Consider the following 26,048-nt stretch of genomic DNA (forward strand, 5'->3'; position numbering starts at 1 on the left):
CTTGGTTAAAATAGACCTCAGCAATGAAGGTAATATCAGTGTGTTTGGTTTAAAAGTCACCGGCACTGTGGAGCTCCTGCAGTGTCTCTGGAATTAGCAGTGTGTGTGTTGCGGGGAGGAGGATGTGCAACTACCAATACAATCAAGCTATCTTTGTGAACCTATTTTTGCAGTTTATAAATAGTTTTAAATGACCAATGATTATCATTGCCTTTTTGCTAAGTCCCCATTATTTCTAACTGTTAATGCTGCCATACTGTGGGATCCCAATTAGAGAGTCTGTACATCACTTCCATTATGAGCTAAGTTGGCTTCTTCTGCTACCAGTATTAATTCTGAATTAAATTTCATAGGACTTTTTCAGATGTTTTTATTCTATGTGCTCTTGTCACATATTTATTGTATTCTGGATGTTTCCATCACACTCAGCTCTTGCCTATAGTTAGTATTCTATTTGTTTTTTTTCATACCTTACATATCCTGCTTAAATTCTTCAAAAGCAGAATAAATATATTTAATCCTTCTTTGTCTCCAACTGTCTCTCTTGACAGCACTAACTACACCTACATTGCCAATTAGACTTTTTTTTGCCCCATAAGTGGGCTTTTTTCACCTTCCTAGTGGTAGTGATTTTTGTATCAAATGAGCAAAAAGTAATTACAACAGAATTAAGGTATTTTTCTGTATGTTTTTCATTTAATTTAGATTTCCGCAGTTATATAAATTTGCCAGTTAACCAGGTGAGTTTAAAGCAAGTTTGTGAGCTGAGTATGAAGGGAAGGTAGCAGACAGACTCCTGGCAAAAAGGAGCTTGAGGAGTGAGAATCCCCATGAGTTTAAAGGCAGTGTAGCAATTGGGAGCATGTGATTTTAATGGGATCATTTGGATATGCTTATATTTAAAAGTTGGAAGAATTAAGGGAAGTGGCAAATGAGGAGTTGAAGACCCATTGATTAGCTATTGATCATGCAGGCTTGGCAGTCTACAGCTATTTTCTTGTGTTCTTAAGGAGTATGTTAGAGATGAGGCAGTTAGTTTATAAGGAGTACTGGTAATATCCTGCCAGATGCCGAGTAATTCAAATTACTTATTAGAGTTTTACTCTTAACTCTTCTAAACGTTTAGAAGAATAAGTGGCATTGTCAAAATATGCATGGAATTTGTTTCCCTTGTCTGAGGGACTCCAACCAGGGAGTGTAGTTTGAAAGTAAATGGTTGAATGGGTTCAAAGAAAATTTCTGGAGATATGTTTTTGACTCTGAAATTAATTTGTTTACCAGAAGTTTGCCATTTGTTTTAAATGTGCCAAAACAAAAGATGGTTATGCCTATTTTCAGTTTATTATTTTGAGATCACTTCTCTATGATATCTATGTGTAATTTCTTCAAAATAAGATATTGTGAATCCTTATGTGACTTGTTTACCATTGATAAAAATTTAAGTTGAATGGTTAATGTTTTCTGCTTTGCGCATAGTAATCTACTAAGTACTGTTCTGGCAAACATTGTTTATTTTTGTGAACATTTTGAATAGTTTTTCCTGCATTGTTTTTATGAACACTAGCACTTGAATTTAGGATGGGGACATTGGGGTGAAATATTTGCATTGTAATATGGAGTAAATCTGTTCTTGACAAGTTTTTGATATTTTACTTTTATCTAGATTTATGATCTTGTGCTGCAAGTGATCACGCAAGATGTTCTACGCTCACTTTGTGTTGAGTAAAAGGGGACCGCTTGCCAAAATTTGGCTTGCAGCTCATTGGGACAAGAAGCTGACGAAAGCCCATGTATTTGAATGTAATCTGGAGAGCAGCGTGGAAAGCATTATTTCCCCGAAGGTAATTCAGCCAATATTTGAAAGGAATTATTAACATGCTTTTTTGTAAATGCTGATCTCCGCTGTCTACATTGTAGCATATGGTACATGTACGCTGCCTGTTCAGGTAACTTAATTCTTTGCTTACACCTAGAGTGCATGGACCAAGTGCTTCAATGTAGGACTTCCAAAATCTGTATTAACGTCCACCTATATTGTCTACCAGGACTCCATAATTCCCCTGCACTAAAAGCGGAGTTCTCTGACAGGTGGATCATTTGAAAGGGTAGCCTGAGCTCAGCTAGCCATTTCTTCAGTACTGTCAATCCCTCTAGCTACCCTGGCACAGTCTGTTTTGTCTCTCCCTAGTACTCCATCCACAGAATGTGAAAATTTGTGAAGTGCTGGGTAACTGAGCAGTTACTGTATAGAATTTAGAAATGACAGTGGTTTAATCTCATATTAAGTCAACATTGTTATGAAAACCTAATTCAGCTGAGTAACAGTTTGAATAATTTTTTTTTCTGTTGCATTTCTTTGATCTATCGTGAATGTTTGCAAGAAAACATTTAGGGTAGCAGACGGTGACAATTTGATAATAAATTTCACTTTAAGATAAAGATTGTTTTGATAGACTAGTTTTAATTGTTTTAAAGCATTTTTATCTTATACATCCCATTGTTTCAGAAATCGATAGATTTGGTGCTTGATAATTTGGAAAAATTGTTAGTGTCAGTTTTTTATGCTCTGTTTTCCAGGTCAAGATGGCCTTGCGGACCTCTGGGCATCTTTTGCTCGGTGTGGTAAGGATTTATCACAGAAAAGCCAAATATCTTTTGGCAGACTGCAATGAAGCCTTCATAAAGATTAAAATGGCTTTTCGTCCAGGTAGAATATACTTTATTTGCATACTAATAATGTTTCTGGTATCTTAAAAAGTAAAGGACGGAACACAAAAGAAATAGTTGTATTTAGAAATGACAGGATTACACATTAGAACCTTGGAGAGGCAGCTTATAAAATTTTAAACTGGTTTGCTTCTTGCTGTATATTTATTAATTGGTTCTCATTTAATATAGATAGATCAAAGAGTGATCCATTGGTGCAATATTAATTCTTTACAAATGGAGATAAGACAAAAAAAAACTGCCAGGCTTAAGTTGAATTGCTGAGGCTTTTGTGTGTCCTGTTATTTGTTGGCATTGTGGTAGAATGTGAATTGCTGCCATTGTCAATTATTCTGAACAGCTGCTTTTTAAGCTATTAGTTATGGCGTACCCAATGATATCAACATTTCACATTCTAATACATTGAGTAAAATTGATGCAGAATGTAGGAATGTGTCTGAGACTTTGTTTATTGTCTTCAAACTGAAGAGAGAAAATTAGAAAGCCCATACCTGCTTTTATAATTTACAGTCTAAAATAATTGCCACATTTTATCATCATGCTAATTGCAAAACTTTCACTTTGGAGGTTCAAACTAAACTTTTCTTAAAATTTATACCATATGTAAGTTTAGAACGGCAGCACTTTTTTTTTTGTTCTTTGCTGCATTCCAGAAATGGAGCAAGCAGACTTAGTAAAGTTAACAATCATATGTGAAAATTCCTTCAGCAGTTTGACTCTTCTGTGATTAACATGATTTCAGTGTTTTCATTATTGATGCACGTGGCTGCTGAGGCCAGACTGAGAAGCTTCAGTTTGGAGTTACAGAGTCAATGTGGTTCGATCTCAGAAGACAGACAGGCTCAAATCATATTCAAATTTCTAATTGTGTAATTTTGAACTGAAACTATAAAATTGCCTAATGAATATGCATTCAATACTATTGTCTAATTGTACATTATGATTCATTCAGTCACGGGTCACATTTGGAGCTCATCTTCAATCTGGTAATGGTGGCCCTGTGATACTTTGGCATACCCTTTCTAGTTTCACTTTTCTCATTTCATGTGCAGTAACAATGCTGAAATTATAAATGGATATTTTCCAAACTTATTTACATTTTATATGCTTTATAGGTGTGGTAGATCTTCCAGAAGAGAACCGAGAAGCTGCATACAATGCTATCACCTTGCCCGAAGAATTTCATGATTTTGACCAACCACTACCAGACTTAGAGTAAGTGCTCAAAATTTTTTAAGATCATTTCCTAGATATCACACAAAACATTTGAGAACTGATCATGACTCAAGAGAACGTCATAGTCGGGAATAATCTTAACATTAAAATTTGGTTGTCAGATTGGGCAGAATAGATTAAAGGAAACAAAAGATGCAGCAATTTGTTTTAGATGGTATGGAATAATTGTGCTTGAGTTAAAATTCAGCCAAGATTCCTGGCTTAATTGTAAAACATTCCACTAATTACTTTGTGAAGCTTGAGATGTGATACAGGTTGAGCACTCCTTCTCTGAAATAACAAAACCCAAAAGCCTCAAATGTTTTGAGCACTGATGTGAATCACAAATAGAAAATGCTACAAGGCGTTGGGAAGGTTCAGTGTGCCATAGACAGTTCTGAGAAATGACCTCACATATGTAATGAACAGAAGTTAATGAAAAAATAGAAAAACAGTGCAGTAAGTGAGAAATGAAGATTTTGATCGTCTATTGAAAGAGTGGATTCGTCAGCATCTGAGTGAATATATGACGCTTAATGGTATGCTAATCGTGAAACAAGCAGTGATCTATCACAACGAACAGACAATTGAAGGCAATTGTAAATATTCAGCAGGCTGGTTGCAGAAATTTAAGAAAAGGCATGGCATTAATTTTTTGAAAGATTTGTGGTGATAAAACATCTGCTGATCATGACACAGCAGAGAAACTCATTGGGCTTGTCAAGATTGTTGCAGATAAAGATGTAATAGGCTGAACAGCTGCATCAGTATGTGTGTGCTGACAAGTGTAAGACAAAGACTGCTTTGCACATAAATTCAGTCAGGGGTGATAGTGATCACAAGCAGCCACCTGTGCATGTGAGGTAGAAAGCATACCTTTCTGATGGTTCAGTATACACATGCAAAATTATTTAAAATATTAAGGATATATGTATAAACTGAAAATGTATTGTAAATGAATTTTGTGTTTAGGCTTGCATCCCATCCCCAAGCTAGCTCATTATATAGGTGCAAATATTCCAAAATATGAAAAGATTCCCGAAATTTGAAACACACCCCCCCCCCCAAAGCATTGTGGATAGGGGGTGCTCAACCTGTATTTTGAATTCACTTGAAGGAAAGCAAAATGGAAAAGCTGTAAATGATATCATGCCCCCTTGTCATTTTAGGCAGAGAAAGTGAATTGAGAAAGATCAACCAACTGTTCTTGCTATAGGATATTGAGACGATACCCAAATGTCTAATAGAAAGAACTCATTGTTCATTTTGAGGATCTGATAAAATTTACAAATTATAAGCCATTTCAAATCTTCAAAATGCATAATTTAGTAATTGAATTGGTTTTTTCCCCCTGAGCTCTGCAACTCAAACTGCAACGCAAATTGTAAATAGATTTATTATTGTCACATGGACCAGTGAGTCTTACTTCAGTGGTTGGTAAGTTGATAGAGAAGATCCTGAGAGGCAGGATTTATGAACATTTGGAGCGGCATAATATGATTAGGAATAGTCTGCATGGCTTTGTCAAAGGCAGGTCATGCTTTAGGAGCCTGATTGAATTTTTTAAGGGTGTGACTAAACACATTGAAGGTAGAGCAGTAGATGTAGTATATATGGATTTCAGCAAGGCATTTGACACGGTACCCCATGCAAGGCTTATTGAGCAAGTAAGGAATCATGGGATCCAAGGGGACGTTGCTTTGTGGATACAGAACTGGCTTGCCCACAGAAGGCAAAGAGTGGTTGTAGGCGAGTCATATTCTACATGGAGGTTGGTCATCAGTGGTGTGCCTCAGGGATCTGTTCTGGGACCCCTACTCTTCGTGATTTTTATAAATGATCTGGATGAGGAAGTGGAGGGAAGGGTTAGTAAATTTGCTAATGACACAAAGGTTGGGGGTGTTGTGGATAGCGTGGAGGGCTGTCAGAAGTTATAGCAGGACATTGAAAGGATGCAAAACTGAGCTGAGAAGTGGCAGGTGGAGTTCAACCCAGCTAAGTGTGAGGTGGTTCAATTTGGAAAGTTAAATATGATGGCAGAATATAGTATTAATGTTAAGACTCTTGGCAGTGTGGAGGATCAGAGGGATCTTGGGGTCTGAGTCCATCGGACACTCAAAGCAGCTGCACAGGTCGACTCTGTGGTTAAGAAAGCATACGGTGCATTGGCCTTCATCAATCGTGGGGCTGAGTTTCGGTGCTGAGAGGTAATGTTACAGCTATATAGGACCCTGGTCAGATCCCACTTTGAGTACTGTGCTCAGTTCTGGTTGCCTCACTATAGGAAGGATGTGGAAACCATAGGAAGGGTGCAGATGAGATTTACAAGGATTTTGCCTGGATTGGGGAGCATTCCTTCTGAGAATAGCTTGATTGAACTCGGGATGAGAGGTGACCTGATAAAGGTGTATAAGATGATGAGAGACATTGATCGTGTGGATAGTCAAAGGCTTTTTCCCAGGGCTGAAGTGGCTAACATGAGAGGCACAGTTTTAAGGTGCTTAGAAGTAGGTACTGAGGAGATGTCGGGGAAGTTTTTTTTACACAGAGCAGTGAGTGTGTGGAATAGGCTGCCAGCGACGGTGGTGGAGGCGGATATGATAGGGTCTTTTAAGAGACTCCTGGACAGGTACATTGGGGTCAGCAAAATAAAGGCTAGAGGTAACCCTAGGTAATTTCATGTTTGGCATAGCTTTGTGGGTTGAAAGGCCTGTATTGTGCTGTAGGTTTTTTTTATGTCTCTATGTACTGAGTTGAATTTATTACACACTGCTTTGAGGTTGTACAAGGTAAAACAAGAGTGTTCAGTTCCAGAGAAAGTGCAGTGCAGGTAGACAGTAATATACAAGGTCATTACACGATAGATTATAAGGTCGAGTCCATCTTATTGTACGCGGGACTTATTAAATATGGTCTTATCTTCTAAATAGCCTTATAACAGCAGGATAGAAACTGTTCTTGAGTCTGGTAGTATGCATTTTTGGGCTTTTGTATCTTTTACCTGATGGGAATAGGGGAAAGAAGAGATTGTTTGAAGTGGGTCGGCCTTGTGCTCTGATCATGATTATTGTCTACTTAAAACTTCGATACTGAGGCAGTGTGAAATATAACCACAATTCATGGAAGTAAGACTGATTTCTGTGATATGCTGAGCTACATCCACAACTCCGCAGTTTCTTGTGGTTACATGCAGAGTAGTTGTGATTTGTCCAGATTGGATCCTTTCTATGGTGCATTGATTAAAAATTGGTGAGGGTCAAAGCTAACTTCTTGAGGAAGTAGAGGTGTGGTGAGCTTTCTTAGCCATGGTTTCAGGACAGACTATTGAGGATGCTTACTAAGAGGAACTTGGCAGTTCACAACCTCAGCATTGTTGATTTTTACTCTAATTTTTTAATGCTATTGTTTCCAGTTCCTCGATTGTCCTCCAATATCTTGCCAAGAATCTAAACCTTGATAATGAGCATCACAACAGACTGTAGGAAAACCTGGCATTACAAAATTGGTAATGATCATTTTCAGTGTTAAGTGAGAATGCACAATAAATGTTTACTTGGAGTGTCCACACCAGGAGTCATGCCCTCAATACAGGGTATGGCATTTAGATTTCAGATCAGGTGAAATTGCTTCATCCAGAGTGGTGAAACCTAATAAGATTCTCTACTAGAAAAGACAGTGAAGCCCAAGTCATTGAATATATTCAGGTGGAGGTAGATGTATTAATGCCAGATGAATCTAGGGATGTGAAGAGAAGGGAACTATTAAACTGTGTTGAATGTTTGTGCAGGCCCAAAATGCTCTTTAGTGTATACCTCTTCTGATGTTATTTCTTTATATAAGGAATTATTTAGCCTTTTGGAGCAAAACACTTAATAGTTTTCTTCTATTTTATTTAACTGTGGGACACACAGATAGAGTTCAAGTTGTAGATAGATAGATAGATACTTTATTCATCCCCATGGGGAAATTCAGCATTTTTTCCAATGTCCCATACACTTGTTGTAGCAAACTAATTACATACAATACTTAACTCAGTAAAAATATGATATGCATCTAAATCAAAAGCATTAATAATAGCTTTTTAAAAAGTTCTTAAGTAGTTTATTTAAATACATTAAATACAATCAACCCCGGCACTTTAACATATCTTACTCCTGGCGGTTGAATTGTAAAGCCTAATGGCATTGGGGAGTATTGACCTCTTCATCCTGTCTGAGGAGCATTGCATCGATAGCAGCCTGTCGCTGAAACTGCTTCTCTGTCTCTGGATGGTGCTATGTAGAGGATGTTCAGGGTTTTCCATAATTGACCGTAGCCTACTCAGCACCCTTCGCTCAGCTACCGATGTTATACTCTCCAGTACTTCGCCTTCCTTACCAGCTTATTAAGACGTGAGGCGTCCCTCTTCTTAATGCTGCCTCCCCAACACGCCACCACAAAGAAGAGGGCGCTCTCCACAACTGACCTATAGAACATCTTCAGCATCTCACTGCAGACATTGAATGAGGCCAACCTTCTAAGGAAGTACAGTCGACTCTGTGCCTTCCTGCACAAGGCATCTGTGTTGGCAGTCCAGTCTAGCTTCTCGTCTAACTGTACTCCCAGATACTTGTAGGTCTTAACCTGCTCCACACATTCTCCATTAATGATCACTGGCTCCATATGAGGCCTAGATTTCCTAAAGTCCACCACCATCTCCTTGGTCTTGGTGATATTGAGACGCAGGTAGTTTGAGTTGCACCATATCACAAAGTCCTGTATCAGTTTCCTATACTCCTCCTCCTGTCCATTCCTGACACACCCCACTATGGCCGTGTCGTCAGTGAACTTCTGCACATGGCAGGACTCCGAGTTATATTGGAAGTCTGATGTGTACAGGGTGAACAGGACCGGAGAGAGCACGGTCCCCTGCGGCGCTCCTGTGCTGCTGACCACCGTGTCAGACCTACAGTCTCCCAACCGCACATACTGAAGTCTATCTGTCAAGTAGTCCACTATCCAATCCACCATGTGAGAGTCTACTCCCATCTCCGTTAGTTTGTGCCTTAAGATCTTGGGCTGGATGGTGTTAAAGGCACTAGAGAAGTCCAGGAATTTTGCTGCAAAAGTGGTTTTGCTTCTAATTGATTTTAATCATTTGCCTACTAAGGGAAGCTGTGTTACTCCAGAGTGATTATCTCATTTTGAGTATGTATTTTAAAATAATTGCTTTACACTGAAAATAAATGTAAGCTAATTTTTTTTGTATAAAGATGAAAACTTAGTTTTGTTAAGACTATTGCATATTTCAGTAAAGGAAGATTAGGATATGATATAGTACCATTGCATATCAAAGATCAAGTGTATTTTAGTGTCAAGTTTTATGGATTGTGTCCATGTTTTTGCAGTCCTAAAGTGACAATATAAAATTGTTCAGTAGAGAAGCTCCCAAATTTCAGTTTTTTAATACAAAAATTGAAAGACTTTAAAGTTGAAGCAATAATTAAGTTGCATACCGTGTGCAGCATAATTTAAAAAAACTAAAATTATCCACTAAACACTGTCAATTTTTTTTGTCCAAATAACAATATTATGCAAAGAAAAAAAATTTGTTTTTGTACTTTGTTCCCATCATAAATTCAGAGATCCTAAAAAACAACGATCTAATAGTCACACCAGGGAAACTTGTCCGGTCCTGTTTCCTAAACCACTGGTTTTGCTAGATAATTTTACTACATAACATCTTCTTTGGAAAAATGAACTACAGCTGTGTTTGTATATTAAGAGAATGAGATCTCTCAATATCTCAGAGCCACCAAGATCCCAAGCATACTGAATTAACAGATTTTGTCTGTATTTTGATTTACTGCTTACTCTTCTGGTACAGTTACCAAACCTGAACGTCTGGGTGGGCAATGACGTGTAAATTCAGGAATTGCTTTTCTAGAGTTATGAGAAAACATTAATTATAATACTTGAAACCTGATTTTTATAAATCCTATAGGCATTTGTTTGTTGACTCGACATTCAAGAGAAATTTGGATAAGTACATTCCTGAGAGAGGTATTCATGAGGTGCGTGTCGAGAGGACAGGCAGAATAACAGTTCAGCACAGACTAGATGGGCAAAGGGCCTGTTTCAATGTTCTCTATGACTCCTATCTATTTGATATTTTTTCACTCTCAATGTTTTCTCTGAGGTAAATAAATATGATCTATTTTATAGTGATATTGATGTGGCTCAGCAGTTTACCCTGAACCAGAGCAGAGTGGAAGAAATCACAATGAGAGAGGAAGTGGGTAACATCACTTTAATTCAGGATAATGACTTTGGTAAGAACTGAACTTTATCATTATTGCACCAGAAAAGTTTGTAAAAATCCAGACAAATCTCATGCATACGTTTTTCTTTTACTTGGTCACTTAGAAATTTTGTCCCTTGCATTTCGGCAGTTGTGTACTATGTTAACAGCTAAGTAAAATTGTTGAGTGATAGCTAAGAAGAGCCATCAGTTTTTCTGCTATTCATTAGTTGCTTCCTTAATGTACCACAAGGTGATTTCAGTTGTGAACCAAATAATTACAGTTGCCAGTAAGTAATTATTTTCTAAATACTTGAAGATTTTTAATTTGTAATTGCCATTTTGGAAAATATTACATTTGTGGTAAGAGTGCTCTTGTGAGTGAGTAGATTAGTCGCGTGATTATATCTGTCACACAGAATTGTGTTGTCATATGGCTAAGGCTTTAATTGCTGCTGCTCTTTATCCCACTCATGTTTGCATCTTAATAATAGCATTTTCAGCCAACTGTCAGTAAGGTGTTCAGCACAGCATTGTAGGCCAAAGGGCTTGTATTGTGCTGTAGGCTTACTGTTTCTGTTTAACATTGAAATGATTGTTAGTTGTTTTTCTGAAATAAGTTAACCACAAGTTGTTAATGCTTTTGGCTGTGATTTTGACTATGTAAAAATAAAAGATGAAACATTACAATTTCAGAATTCTATGTTCCAAACCACTGTGGGCAAGGCAGCTCTATTAAAGTTAGGTAGAAGCCTACATAAAATAAACAAGAAAGTCTGATGACGTTGTCTCTGTTGCTTTTTTGGGACTCAGCTCTGATCCATGTTTATAAAAGGTGACAAAGCCTGGAGCTGAGTGATTCTGGCTAAACTAAAATTAAAATGAAGTTGTTGCAATGTGCCGCTTGATGGCCCAGGAAGTCTACAGTTCAATAACTAAAGGAAAGTACATGTTGATTATTCTTGAGGCCTTGATGCAGTTAAAACACCATTATTGTAGAACACCCTACAGCCATAAAAAACAGAGTTCATTATTACAATTCTGAAGAGTTGTACTCCAAAGCTAGCAACCTCTAGCTATGCAGGTACAACACTTGCTTCTACACAGTGTATCCTATTTGCGAAAAACAAGTCTGGCTATTGATGGATTGATTGAGATGCAGCACCTAGGCCTTTCTGGCCCTTTGAGCCACACCACTCAGCAACTTCCAATAAAACCCTTGCCTAATCACGGGACAGTTTACAATGACCAAATAATTTACCAATTGGTACGTCTTTGGAATGTGGGAAGAAACCAAAGCATCTGGAGGAGGCCCATGCAGTCATAGGGAGAGCGTAGAAATGGGCAGGAATTGTATTCAGGTTGCTGGTACTGTAAAGTATTGTGCTAACCACCATGCTACTCACAATGTAGTGGAAGGCATTGTTGCAATACAGTCAAATGGCACCACAAATTTGCTCATTGGCGCCCAGGTTTGCCTGAATTGATCATCTTCAGTCTTCATTGTCTTTTACAAACGTGGATCAGAGCTGAATTCCAGCAGTGAGGTTAAAATGACTGCCAGCATTTGATAAAGTATCCTCAAGGGGCCTTGGTAAATTGAAGTGATGGATATCGAGGGAAAAAAATCTTGTGGCTGGAGTCATATCTCACATTCATGAAGGTGAATCATCTCATCCCCAGGACAAAATTGCAGATGTATTTAGTGCAGTATCTTAGACCCAGCTGACCTCAGCTGTTTCATAACGATTGAAATGGGGATGTTTGCTTGAGGTTGCACATTGTTCAATCATGTTTGCAACTTCACAGCTTATCTGCATGCAGCAAGACAGCACTTAGGCATGAGTTGAGAATGGCAAGTAACATTTACACTACAAAAATGTTAGGTGGTGACCATTGTAACAGAGAGAGACAAACCATCTAGCCATGACATTCAGAGGCATTGCCATCTATTAGTCTGCTATCATTGGGAATCATCTTTGACCACACATTTAACCAGATTAACCATAGAGGGATGAGGTCAGTGATTCTCCACTGATCGGAGCTAATTCGTCCGGGAAACATTTAAATCCCTGACATGGGCATTAGTCTTGTGGGAACATCAAGAACTCTAGGTCCTCAAGTTGCACACTATACTGATTTGTTATCCATTGCTCCTCCTTCATGGTCACTGGGTCTAAGTCCTGATATGGTCATGCACTTTGGTGGAAGAAATAAATGAGCAGACTATTATTTAGACAGAGAGAGAATTCAAAATGCAGAGATGCAAAGGGACTTGTTTAAGATACCATAAAGAGTTAACCTCCAGGTTGAGTCATTGGTGAAGAAGGCAAGTGCAATGTTGGCATTCATTTTTAGAGTTACAGAATATAAGAGCAGGGATGTGATGTTGAGGCTCTATAAGGCACTCCTGAGACAACACTTGGAGTATTGTGTGCAGTTTTGGGCTCCTTATTGTAGAAAGGATATACTGACATTGGAGAGGGTTCAGAGAAGATTCACGAGAATGATTCCAGGAATGAAAGGGTAATGGTATGAGGAACGTCTGGCAGCTCTTGGGCTGTATTCCTTGGAGTTCAGGAGAATGGGGGGGGGGGGGGGGGCGGAAATCTCATAGAAACATTCCGAATGTTAAAAGGCCTGAATAGATTAGATATGGCAAAGTTATTTTTACAAGACGGGTGACCCAAGCAGCCATTATCAGACTGTTCAGAGATTGTCTGCCTGACGTCTGTGGTTGCATAACCAGGGCTTGTGATATGTACCAGCTGCTCATCTGACCATTCCAACACCTGCCCCCAGGGTTTCATGTGACCCTGATTGAGAGTCTAAATAGATGCTACACCTTGCCCAAGGGTTACATGCAGGCTAGTGGAGGGAAGGGGTGCCTAACACCTTGAGTAGAGATGTATCTCCACTCTGCTAGGGTATGCAGTAATTTCTGGGCTTAGCAGTAATGCCCATGCCCAAAGAAATTAATGGGTTAAAACAAATTAGCTCAATTAAGCAGCTGTGCCAAATTGTTGAAGTTTCATGGAAATACTTAAAAGCTGTATTTTAAAAAGAAGACAAACTGAGTAACAAATGGTGTATTTAAATGAAATACAGAAAACTTTGAACAGTACCAATAATTTAAAAATGCATTAGTATGAATACTTATCAACAGAGAAATTGATGTAATGTTGATAATGTACTGATACAATGGTGTTGATGATAGCATCCTCCAATTCTTCATTTTCACTGTACTGTCTAACTTGTTGAAGTAGTGAAATCATTTCATTACTCTCAGCTGTTTTTGACGTCTCCAAGCCTGAAAGCTTGATACTGTAATGAGCAAAATATTCGATAAACAGTCGCAGCAGTGTGTACTATCTACAAGATGCACACCAAAGTTCCTAAAGCAGCACCTTCCAGACCTATGACCACTACTATCTCAAAGGACGAAAACAGTAGATACCTTGGAATACCACTTGGAAATCCCCCCCCCCCAAGTCACTTACCATCCTGACTTGGAAACATTTTGCCATTCCTTCATTGTCATTGGGTCAAAGTCATGGAATTCCCTCCCTAACAGCGCTGTGGGTGTACCTACACCTCAGGGACTGCATCAGTTCAAGAAGGCAGCTCAGCAGCAGCACCTCAAGGGCAACTAGGGATGGGCAATCAATGCTGACTTAGCTGGCGGCACCCACACCCTGTTAATGAATTAAAAACATAATTTTTAAAATTGTAGTTATCTTACTGCTTTTTGAACACAAGCACATGCAACTGATGCTGCTGTAAGCAAGGTGTAGCATCTAAAGGTACACAGTGCATAGTTTGAACCTGTTCGGCAAGAGTCTTCTGTCCTAATTAAGCAGCATGGTGTCCCAAATAAATGAAGGGAATTTTGGCTATTTTCTCGATTTCTTTCTGAACCGTAAGTGTCGTTCCAAAAACGAGGTTGCCCATGTTAGCTGAAATCCACTATGTAAAGACTTCTGAGTATCATATAATGTAAACAACACACACAAAATGCTGGTGGAACACAGCAGGCCAGGCAGCATCTACAAGGAGAAGCACTGTACATTGGCTTCCCAGTTTAAGATCTGATTTTATGCAAGTTCTCCCATATGTTCTCAGAGCATTTTTAATATGGTAATAATGTTTCATGGTAATCATTAATGACTGGATATATTAGATATTCCATTAGTTTGATTATGGGCAATAATTAAAACAAGTGAAGCTGGAAATGGACAGTTCTTAGGAATGGGATTTGTATAAAATGGCACTGCCTGTTGCCGGAACTATGTATGGCACTCTGTTTTATTCTTGCATTATTACAACAGTAAAAATTGAACAAAGTCAAAATGTAGCATCAGAACCATTTCTGCTTAACAAAAATTTTGTTTTGGTATGCTTGACATCTGGTGGATAACACAATTTATTGTTGATGTGGAATATTTGTCTTGTTTAAAGGTGACTTTGGAGTAGATGACCGAGAGATTATGCGAGAAGGAAGCACATTTGAAGAAGATATAATGGGAAGCACGAGTGATTCCAATCTGTTGTTGGAGCCGGTACAGAACACCACATCTCAGCTGGCTGAGAAAAGTAATCATCTGGCATATGATGATCCCCTCAAAAATGATGGATTTGGGGATGGTATTGATGGTGGAATTCTTGGTATGTTTTACTTAATACACACAATTCTAGAGCAGTAAAGTAATTATAATGTGAGTGCTGTCAAGTGTTTTAAAAAAAATCGGTTGTTTATTTAGAATTTCACTTTATATAGCTTTTGTGTATGTACTTGAACGTTCTTAAACAGTATGGCTTCTGATCAGAATTTTCACATACGAATGGCATATTAAATATAGAATCAAATAGCAATTTTTCTTTTACTGATCCTCTTACTAGGCAAATCTGTTTCTCCATATTTACTCAATCCTTTCATAAGGTTCAGTTATTAAATCTCTTGGCCTTAATTTCTCATGAGAGTAGCACATAACTACACCTTCTTGTGGTTTTTCTATTAAATATTGCCGAGCCCTTGATTTTTTGCCTAAAGTTTCAAGGTAACGATTTATAGCATTTCAAATAATCTATAAGTCTTCATATAACTTTCTTGTTTTTGTGCCTCAAGGCCAAGGTGGTCTGATGTGCCTTTTTAACAACTTTAACACCTTAAAAGATAGTTTGGGAATCTCCAAATTTTGCTGCTCTGTTAGCTTAGAATAGTGTCAGTATTATAGCTCTTTCTGCTCATTTTCATAAATATTTAACAAAAACATTTTACTTGCCAGATGATAAACTTTTAAGTCACAACGATGGTGGTATCTTTGATGATCCACCAGTGTTAACAGATGGTGGAGTACTGATGCCGGAAGAACCTGTCCATAATGATGATGAAGATGATGTCATGTCCAGTGAGTATTTGAAACTCCTGTAATCCTTGTAGGATGCTAAACTGAATTTGAATTGCTTTGGATCAAAATTCTATGAGTATTACATTTATGGATAGTAAAATAACATCTCAAATTTATTTTAAAACAGTCGGTGGACCTGACAGTCCAGATTCTGATGATCCTGTTGAACCTCTTCCAACCATGACTGATCAGACAACCTTGGTACCAAATGAAGAGGAAGCATTTGCATTGGAACCAATTGATATAACTGGTAAGCTTTTTTGAATTTTACTTCAGAGCCGTGATCAAATATCGAAATGAGGACTTTACAAACTCGTGTATAAAGCAGGCCAGGTTTCACAGGCAGATGTTGCATTTAGCTTGCTAGTCAAGCTCTTGAATGTCATCTTCCTGTCTTCTCCAAGGTTACCTTTACCAAGTCTTTGAGAACTCTTAAGTCACATATGATTGTCACGTTAGATTAGTTATGGGTGCTCATTATTTCATGGTAGTTTGCTTGACGGCACAGCTGCTATTTGAATGGTCAATAACTATAACTGGCAAGGGTTTCTATGCTGTGTTTTTGTCACCCAAAGTGGTTTACATTTTAGTCTTCCCTGCTACTATCCTGATGCCAGTATTTATTATCAGATCTATGCTGTGCCGTTTTTCAGTCTTACCTGGACCTGGTACGGGAGCGTCAGTGACCATGAATGGAAAACTATACGAAAGTATAGTTAGTTAATCACAAGCAAAGCCCTCCTGACCATCGAGAACATTTACATGGACACTGCCATGCAAAAGCATCATCAAGGACCCCCACCATCTGGTCATGTTTTTTCCTCACTGCTGCAATCGGGAAGGCGTTGCAGCAAACCTGCGTCCCACACCACCAGGTTCTGGAACAGTTTTTACCCTTTAACAATCAGGCTCCTAAAATGACTTTTGATAACTTCATTCATCTAAACTTTGAACTGATTCCACAATCTATGGACTCACTTTCAAGAACTCTACATCTCATGTTCTCAGTATTACTTAATTACTTTTTAAAAATTTGCGCAGTTTGTCTTTTGCAGATTGTAGTTTTTCATTGATTTTGTTGTATTAGTTTTATTATGAACACCTGCAAGAATGATTTTCAAGGTAATGTATGGTGATATATGCATACTTTGATATATAAATTTACTCAGAATTTTTCTCCAACATCTTGCATTCTGAGTATATTCAGTTCCCCAGCCTGAGTTCCTTTGCATACACTTTTTATCCTGGTGTAAGGGAATGGCCCTGGTTACTTACACAAACAAAATATATATGTAGTTTTCTCACTGGCTGAGTATTTTTAATAAATTGATAAATTTGGGATGATTTATTTCAGTTAAGGAAACAAAAGCCAAGAGGAAGAGGAAGCTGATTGTAGACAGTGTTAAGGAACTGGACAGTAAAACTATTCGGGCACAACTAAGTGATTACTCTGACATTGTAACAACGTTGGATCTTGCACCACCAACCAAAAAACTTATGATGTGGAAAGAGACAGGTGGTGTGGAGAAGTTATTCTCACTTCCAGCTCAACCTCTCTGGAATAGCAGATTGTTGAAAGTAAGTAGTGGTTTAATTATTCATGCTCGGTCTGTGATCTAGCATATTTATAGTAATTAGTGATCCCCCCCCCCCCCCATCAATACCATCATTGTGACGTGGGGGATCATGGGCTTTCCATGATTGCGATTGTTGGCAAATGTTTCTACAGAAGTTGTTTGCCATCACCTCATTCTGGCCAGTGCCTTTGCAAAACAGGTGATCACATCTATTATCAATATTCTTCAGAGATTGTCTGCCTGGCATCAGTGGTTGCTTAACCAGGACTTGTGATATGTACCAGCTGCTCGTACGACCATCCACCACTTGCTCCCGTGGTTTCATATGACCATGATTTTCTTTGGGGTGGGTGTTACACCTTGCTGGAGGGTTACCTGTAGGCAAGTGGGGGGGGGGGGGGGGAGGAGCGCCTTACTTTGGTCGAGATGTGTCTCCACCCTGCCCCCGTTTTTTAAAAAAAAACCAGATTAAAAACTTTATTTAAGAAAATCTCTAAAGTTATGAACATGAGATTCTGTAGTTGCTGGAAATCCACAATAACACATACAAGATACCGGAGGATCTCTGCATGATCTATGGAAAGGAATAAAGAGTTGATGTTTTGGGCTGAGAGTGCAAATCAGGACTTTCTAAGGGGGGGGGGGAGAGAAGAAAATGGAATAAGAAGGTGGCAGGGAGATGGGGGAAAGAGTACAAGATAGATAGATAGGTGAAGCCAGGTGAGGGGGAAGGTAGGTGGGTGAAGAGGTGGGGATTGAAGTAAGAAGCTTGGAGGGGTGGAGGGGATAGGTAAAAGGGCAAATGATGAAGGAATCTTGATAGAAGAGAGTGGACCATGGGAGAAATGGGAGGCGGATGGGCACCGGGGGAAGTGATAGGCAGCTGAGGAGAATTGAAGGGGTGAGAGGGAAACCAGAAAGAAGGGGTGAGAAATTACCAGGTTAGAGATGTTGATGTTCAACTTCTAAAGTTGAATTTTTATACTATATTTTGATTATTTAATATATTTCATATTGGGACTACAACAATAGTTTCTACCACTAAATTACTTTGGCTAGCAGGCAATCTAATTTTATGCAGTTTTGTGTTATATTTGATAATACAAGGTACAGTGATTGTATGAATTCATGTCTTTTGAGATTATTTGTTGTTTATCATGTTATTTATAATTCTCTTCATTTCTGCTTAGCTGTTCACACGTTGCCTCACTCCAATTGTACCAGATGAGCTGAGAAAAAAGAGAAAGGGAGGTGAGGCAGACAATTTGGAACAATTCCTGAAAGAGATTGAAAATCCAGAAGTGCCAAGGGAAGAGCAGCAGCCACAACAACAGCAGCAGCGTGATGTAATTGGTAGGAATTGTTGCTCATTTATTTTGCTGCTCCTCTTTGAGAGATTGGGTATCTCTAATTCAATTGCATAATTTCCCAAAAATCATCTATATCTCTCTCTGTGAATTGTTTAGGTTAATCTGCCAGTATTCAATATTATAAATGTAATTTAGTCACAGCTTAATCGTGACTACTTTCAAGAAAGACAAATTTGACTGCAGTAACTATAGAATGATCGCTTTTCAAATTATAATTAATACTAGCTCAATTTGAATTTATTTTTTTGTGAACAGATATATATTTGAGGACACAGGGTAAAAGTAATTAGCAATTATGAGATTAATTTTCTTAAATGTTGGAGCATGTGTCCGTGAAGCCCATCTACTACTAAACTAAGAATATTATAAATTTAGTTTGCCCATTGTATTCTTATTATAAGGTAGTGCAAAATTTATGATTTGTCTTTTGGATGCTGGTATTTAGTCAGTATCAAAAAATTCTGTTTCACCAGTGGCAAATATTTTTGAAGAATTCAGTTTTCAGTCCAGGTTTAAGTAAATCCCTTGAAGAAATGAGGCAGTGAATAAATTAATTGTGCTCCTGCTAATGACAAAGTCAAGATCTGCACAGTAACCATGATTGATATTCTTTCCATGATCTCAGATGATTTTTGATGGCTTTAAGTTGAGTTTCTTGCTACTATCATACTTGATGCAGCATTGTCACCATGTTTTACCTTATACTTTTATATACAGGTGTCCCCCGCTTTATGAATGTTCGCTTTACGCCACTTCTCTTTTACAAAAGACCAGTTTTCGCATTACAAAGAGGATTTTCGCTTTTACGAAAATTTTTCCCATATAAATTAATGGTTCTTTGCTTTACGCCATTTTGGCTGAAGAAAGGATTCATAGGAACGCTCTACCTTTGTAAAGGGGTGGGGGGGGGGGGAGCGACACCTGTACTGTAAATGCACATGGTAGCTTTAAGAAGGCAGTTACAAAATGGAATTGAATTTGTCTGGCAAAATAAGTCTGTTAAAGTTTTCAGTGTTTTTTGGAATCTAGATGAACCCATCTTGGAAGAGTCCAGTCGCCTGCAAGAATCTATGTTAGAGAGCAGTAGGACTGCATTAGATGAATCAATCATGCCACCGCCACAGAGAATTGCCAAGCGTAAATCAAAGGAAATGGAACCTGAGCCTCTATTACCAGTAAGTGTACACATTTAAAATGTTTTTAAAAGAAAATACTTCTGCATATTATCACAGTTATTAAGTATTATTTTAAAAGGTTATATTGGAAAATAGTGTACAGTTTGGAGTCAAACAGCTGATGATTTAGTTCAATATTACTTAGTGTAATGTGGCATTGCTGTGGTACCCTTTGGAGATTTGTGTTTCCCATTTCTAATGGTGGTTATGAACCTCTCTGCAGCAAGAAGAGCAACAACAGCCACAGCAACAAGAACAGGAACTACAGATTCCACCTGTAGAGCTTCCTCCTGAGGAACAATTGCACATCACTGACCTTGTCCCAGAACTTGCAGTTCTGCCAGAGAAAAAAGAAAAAGACGAAGAGGAAGAAGAGGAGGTGGGTCAGCTATTGGCTTCCAAACCATAGGAAAATCATCTTTTCCCACTTTTTTTTCCTGAAGTGAATGATTTAAATCCTGAAGCAGATCTTTTGAATAGTGATAAATATATGGGATATATACTTCACAAGAGTGAAGCAGGCTGTTGGTCCATCTCTTCAAAATTAGACCATCGTAAATTATGTATAACTTTTCCCTACAAATATTATAAAATACTTTACGTGAAAGTGGGAAGTTGCTAGAATAACACGCCTCAGTGCCTCAAATAATTTAAGGTTAAATGGTAAGGTACAAAGCTAAGGAATCTCCTTTTCCTTGAGCTATTTGAGCTTGCTGATCTTGGTATAATTCTTCTGGGCATCCTTGTATCAAAGATTTAAAAACAAATTCCTGAGGCTCACTTTAAGCAGTGAGAACATAATATCAAGTGGGAGTTGATTCAGTTCACCTACCCTGTTTGTCAGATACTGAGATAATGGTCCAAAGACATTTTGCTGTCTTGGGGAAAGGAAACAACAGTGAGGGAGGAGACAAGATCAGATGCAGTTCTTTATTTATCTTCTCCAAAGCTTACTCCAGACAAAACTCAATTAAAATGTCTCCAGTATATCTGGAAGTATTGATTGACCATTTCAAAGATTCATTTGGGAACTTTCAAGTTTGCAGAAATAATGAACTACAATTGGGAGCAATAAGATGCTGGATTTGAGGATCTCTTCTGCATTTTCCATTAGTTTTCTCTATCAAAATTTCTTACATGGGGTAATTATGTAATGAAAAAGGACATGAATTTGATCAACAAAGTGATCTTCACTTTATTTTAATTGAAGTGAATAATAAATTCTGAAAAATTTCTGTTCTATGAAGGATTCAAGCAGAATGATATGAGCTGCTTTGCTGATCTATCTGGTACAAATATAAAGATTAATGATGGAAGTTGTAGCTTGGTTAAAACAAAACTTGGCCATAACCCAAAGTAGATCTGCAAATGATGGTCATTTATCTTTGAAAATCTGTTATGGAGCAACTCATAATTCATATATTTAGGCGATTTGAATACTTGATAGTGTTATTATTTGATGAAGGTCTTTATGAAAGCCTTTTGGATGAAGTTTGGGTTATTGGTTTTTCTTCTTCCATACTTAAAATGTCATCACTAAGTAAGTCATAAAACTGTTTTGCTCTCAGGAAGAGGAAACAGTAGGAGGTGAACAAGATCAGGAAGAAAGGCGGTGGAATAAGAGAACTCAACAAATGCTTCATGGTCTACAGGTAAGTTGATTAATATGTAATTTAGAAATAATGGACTACTGAATGTTCAGTAGCGATTTGAGCAATTAAATTGTATAAAATGATTCAGATGTTAAGCTGTGATTCACTCATACAGTTAATACAATAAGAGATGTCAAGACAAACTATTAAATGTGTTCAGCCAGTTAGAATATATCGAGTAAAATCGGAGTTGGATGATTAAGTCTTGCCGAAGGGTTTCGGCCTGAAATGTCAATTGTACTTTTTTCCATAGATGCTGCAGTGTGTAGCTTAGATTTCCAGCATCTGCACATTCTCTCTTGTTTTAGATGATTAATTATTGGATGGCATCTTTTGGACTGAAATTAGATGTTTTTCATTAGATGTTTGAAAGGCTTCTAGAGATATAGAATAATTTGACAAAAGAAAAGCTTTTCAATTCTAAGCAACAAGCTTTAGGAAGGATATTAGAAGTTATTAAGATTTTCAAGTAACACACACAAAATGCTGGAGGAGCCCTGCAGGTCAGGCAGCATTTATGGAAATGAATTAACAGTCGGGTTGAAGCTCTTCATCAGGACTTCATAAGAACCACCTTCCTGGCCATTTGTTATCACTGTAGATCTCATCCGCCGAGTCGGCTGGAGATTACTTCATGCTAGGGCAGGCAATGGTAACATTGAAGATGATTGTCAATATCTTCAGATTCTTTGCATTTCCTAATTTGTTGAAGTAATTAAATAGTTTTATTTTCACTCTGGGCTGTTTCTGGCATTTCCAAGCTTGAAACTGCAGTGAGTAAAGCAGTCCTTGAATTGTCTTTCTGCTTATTTCTCAAACTTTCAGTGACAAAGATCACTGCTTTTTTAATACAAGCACACCCAACAGAAGTTATTTAAAAACTGTTTGCTGTAAGCATGGTGTACTGTCTGATGGCCACAGAAATGCACGCAATTTATGCTAATTAGCAACAGGTCGACAACAGTCTCCAGTCCCAATTAAGTGTCAGTGTCCCAAATAACTAAGAGAATCCTGGTTATTTTCTCAACTAGTGTTCTTTAAGAGTTGTCCCAAATAACCGCTGTCCCCAATTAACTAATGGCTCAATTAACGTGGGTACACTGTATAGCCTTCCGTCGAAACTCAAGAAGTTCTGGATTTTTTGTGTGTATTATAGGCATTAGATATTAGGTTCTCTTGGGTTCAGTGCTGTTTAATTGTTTACCCAAGAGCTCGAAGTCTTCACAGGGATGAAATCCATTTTGATAGGGTGCACTTGGTAAATTTTAACTGCAGCATTTTGGTTAAACAAAGGTTTTTTTTATAATAAAGTGTCCTTGTGTTACAAAAAAAAGTTGTAACTTTATTTTAATGAAAGCTATAACAGGTAACTCTAAGACTGGATATGTAAGTATTCAATTACAAGCTTTTTTGAAAGTGTCAGAGTCAACCTATTACTATACGTCATTTTTGCTGCTCTTCTGAATGCATTTTTATATTGAACTTGATGTAATCCAGTGAGAGCCCAAAATTACAATAATTCACTCCTAGTAGCAGAATCTTTTTTCTCAGTGGAGGCAGAAATGTTACAGACTTCTAGAAGACATTTAGATAGGCATATGAATGCGAGGAAATTGGAGGGATAGGGGCATTGTGTAGGCAGATGAGATTGGTGTAGATAACCATTTGATTACTAATTTTCCAAGTCAGTTTTCTTGACTTATTGAGCTGTGACTTTCTTTCAGACCTTTCATAGTTTTCCATGTTTTCAGTGGTCATAGTCATAGGTATGTGTACCATAGAACCATAGAACATTACAGCACAGAAACAGGCCTTTTGGCCCTTCTTGGCTGTGCTGAACCATTTTTCTGCCTAGTCCCAGTGACCTGCACCTGGCCCATATCCCTCCATACACCTCTCATCTATGTACCTGTCCAATTTTTTCTTAAATGTCAAAAGTTGAACCTGCATTTACCACTTCACCTGGCAGCTCATTCCACACTCCCACCACTCTCTGTGTGAAGAAGCTCCCCCAATGTTCCCTTTAAACTTTTTCTCCCTTCACCCTTAATCTATGCCCTCTTGTTTTTTTTCTCCCTTAGCCTCTGTGGAAAAAGCCTGCTTGCATTCACTCTATCTATACCCATCATAATTTTATATACCTCTATCAAGTCTCCCCTCATTCTTCTACGCCCCAGGGAATAAAGTCCTAACCTATTCAACCTTTCTCTGTAACTCAGTTTCTCAAGTCCTGGCAACATCCTTGTAAACCTTCTCTGCACTCTTTCAACCTTATTAATATCCTTCCTGTAATTTGGTGACTAAAACTGCACACAATTCGGCATAACAGCTTACTGCTGAAAACAAATTCTTGGCTGACATTTAGCTTATCAAATAACTAATGAGCCTGCTTTCCTGTGTGTGCTTTATGCTTCTGAGAGGAGCCCAGTATAGTGACACATTAGTGTAGTGGTTTGTGTTGTCCTCTCTTAGCTCCAGGGCTCAGGTTAAGTTGTGACCCCAGGTGCAGTCTACACAATTTGCAAGTTTACTCAAGTATCCTCTGGTTTTCTCCCTCATTCCCAGTACTAAATTTCCCCTTACTGCAGTGCTAAATAATAGCAGTAAATAACTATTTTTGATAAGCCCGAAATTAACAGGGAACCCCATGGACACTCTGATTTAGCCGAGAAAATTTTCTTCCTCCAATTTTTTTTTTAGATATATCATAAGATTATAGTGTTTGTCTAGTTACTCTGAAACTGTTGCTGCCATTTTTGATCCACATGGATGTGCTCCCTGTGGGAAATATTATTGGAGTTGCTCAGTAAGAAGTGAGCGTAATATTTGAGCCTCTATGTAATAAAAACTAAATATCAAAAATATTTTGTTCATAATGTTCACTTCCAATAGCAACTTGTCATTTAATGGAGAAGTCTGCTTTTATGCAAGATCAGAGCAGTATTCAGGCATGCATTATTAAGAGGCATCCAGCTTTATTGACAAAATATCTCGAGCAATCTGTCCATGTTCTCTTTACGTTCACTTCCATTGGCAGATAGTGGGGTGTGTCAGGAATGGACAGGAGGAGGAGTATAGGAAACTGATACAGGACTTTGTGATATGGTGCAACTCAAACTACCTGCGTCTCAATATCACCAAGACCAAGGAGATGGTGGTGGACTTTAGGAGATCTAGGCCTCATATGGAGCCAGTGATCATTAATGGAGAATGTGTGGAGCAGGTTAAGACCTACAAGTATCTGGGAGTACAGTTAGATGAGAAGCTAGACTGGACTGCCAACACAGATGCCTTGTGCAGGAAGGCACAGAGTCGACTGTACTTCCTTAGAAGGTTGGCGTCATTCAATGTCTGTAGTGAGATGCTGAAGATGTTCTATAGGTCAGTTGTGGAGAGCGCCCTCTTCTTTGTGGTGGCGTGTTGGGGAGGAAGCATTAAGAAGAGGGACGCCTCACGTCTTAATAAGCTGGTAAGGAAGGCGGGCTCTGTCGTGGGCAAAGTACTGGAGAGTTTAACATCGGTAGCTGAGCGAAGGGCGCTGAGTAGGCTACGGTCAATTATGGAAAACTCTGAACATCCTCTACATAGCACCATCCAGAGACAGAGAAGCAGTTTCAGCGACAGGTTACTATCGATGCAATGCTCCTCAGACAGGATGAAGAGGTCAATACTCCCCAATGCCATTAGGCTTTACAATTCAACCGCCAGGACTTAAGAACTTTTTAAAAGCTATTATTAATGCATTTTGAGATAGTGATTTAGATGCATATCATATTTTTTACTGAGTTAAGTATTGTATGTTATTAGTTTTGCTACAACAAGTTTATGGGACATTGGAAAAAAAGTTGAATTTCCCCATGGGGATGAATAAAGTATCTATCTATCTATCTATCTATCTATCTATCTATCTAAGTTGGTGACATTGTTACTGGAACTTATCTAGACATTAACTGCAATTCTTGGTGTTCTGCAGCAGCTGACTTCTCTAATTCCCCAAGTACACGCGTGGCAAGATGTCAAGTTCATAACGAAATATACTCATAATTTCTGGATCTGCAGTCTAGTCAGTCAGTAGCATTTACAGTTAAGCTGTGTCTCTGGTTGACATGTCATTTATCACCAAAACATTGTCTTAATCCCAAAGGCGCACTATGGCTGCAATGTGTTCATCTGTATGTTATCTTGCAGTAGCTCCTATGCTTGATCCATATCAAGAGAGACATGGGTCCAGCAAGGTAATGTTACCATCATAACTTGTAGCAACCCCTCCAAGTTATTACTGTTCGGATTTGGAACACCGTCATTTTTCCTTCATAGTTCCTAACTCAAAATACTAGAAATCCTTAGTAATCATGTGAGAACATCTTCACCAGAGACATCAAGGATTCAAGTAGTCAACTAACCACTAAACCTTAAGGTTAAAAAGAGATGACCAATAAGTATTGGCTTTGCCAATTAGAGACATTACATTGTTATATAAAAATCCCTTTCATCCTTTGAAGTGGCTTTAAGCTCAGCTTTTCAAGCAATTTTTTTGGTCCTTTGTCAATAACAGGTTCCTTTTTTGTAGTTGTGTGTGTGAGTGTGTGTGTGTATGTATATATAAATAATTTAGTGTGACTTAAATATTTTTTTCTTTTTGCA

At 38.2% G+C, this 26,048-nt stretch overlaps 1 protein-coding gene across 1 annotated transcript in view; it reads left to right on the forward strand.

Moving 5' to 3' along the window:
- The window catches only part of rad21b (RAD21 cohesin complex component b), a 47,984-nt gene that overhangs the window by 20,889 nt on the left and 1,047 nt on the right, over nucleotides 1-26,048 (forward strand). The window contains exons 2-13 of the mRNA XM_073038350.1: nucleotides 1,664-1,841; nucleotides 2,578-2,707; nucleotides 3,843-3,942; nucleotides 10,147-10,253; nucleotides 14,681-14,887; nucleotides 15,508-15,630; nucleotides 15,758-15,880; nucleotides 16,985-17,208; nucleotides 18,398-18,560; nucleotides 19,607-19,752; nucleotides 19,976-20,131; nucleotides 21,321-21,404. Of these exons, the coding sequence (XP_072894451.1) occupies nucleotides 1,698-1,841; nucleotides 2,578-2,707; nucleotides 3,843-3,942; nucleotides 10,147-10,253; nucleotides 14,681-14,887; nucleotides 15,508-15,630; nucleotides 15,758-15,880; nucleotides 16,985-17,208; nucleotides 18,398-18,560; nucleotides 19,607-19,752; nucleotides 19,976-20,131; nucleotides 21,321-21,404 (1,707 nt within the window). The 5' untranslated portion in view covers nucleotides 1,664-1,697. The remainder of the gene's footprint in view (nucleotides 1-1,663; nucleotides 1,842-2,577; nucleotides 2,708-3,842; nucleotides 3,943-10,146; nucleotides 10,254-14,680; nucleotides 14,888-15,507; nucleotides 15,631-15,757; nucleotides 15,881-16,984; nucleotides 17,209-18,397; nucleotides 18,561-19,606; nucleotides 19,753-19,975; nucleotides 20,132-21,320; nucleotides 21,405-26,048) is intronic.

This window comes from Hemitrygon akajei, chromosome 1 (assembly GCF_048418815.1).
Source record: "Hemitrygon akajei chromosome 1, sHemAka1.3, whole genome shotgun sequence".
Taxonomy (NCBI): domain Eukaryota; kingdom Metazoa; phylum Chordata; class Chondrichthyes; order Myliobatiformes; family Dasyatidae; genus Hemitrygon; species Hemitrygon akajei.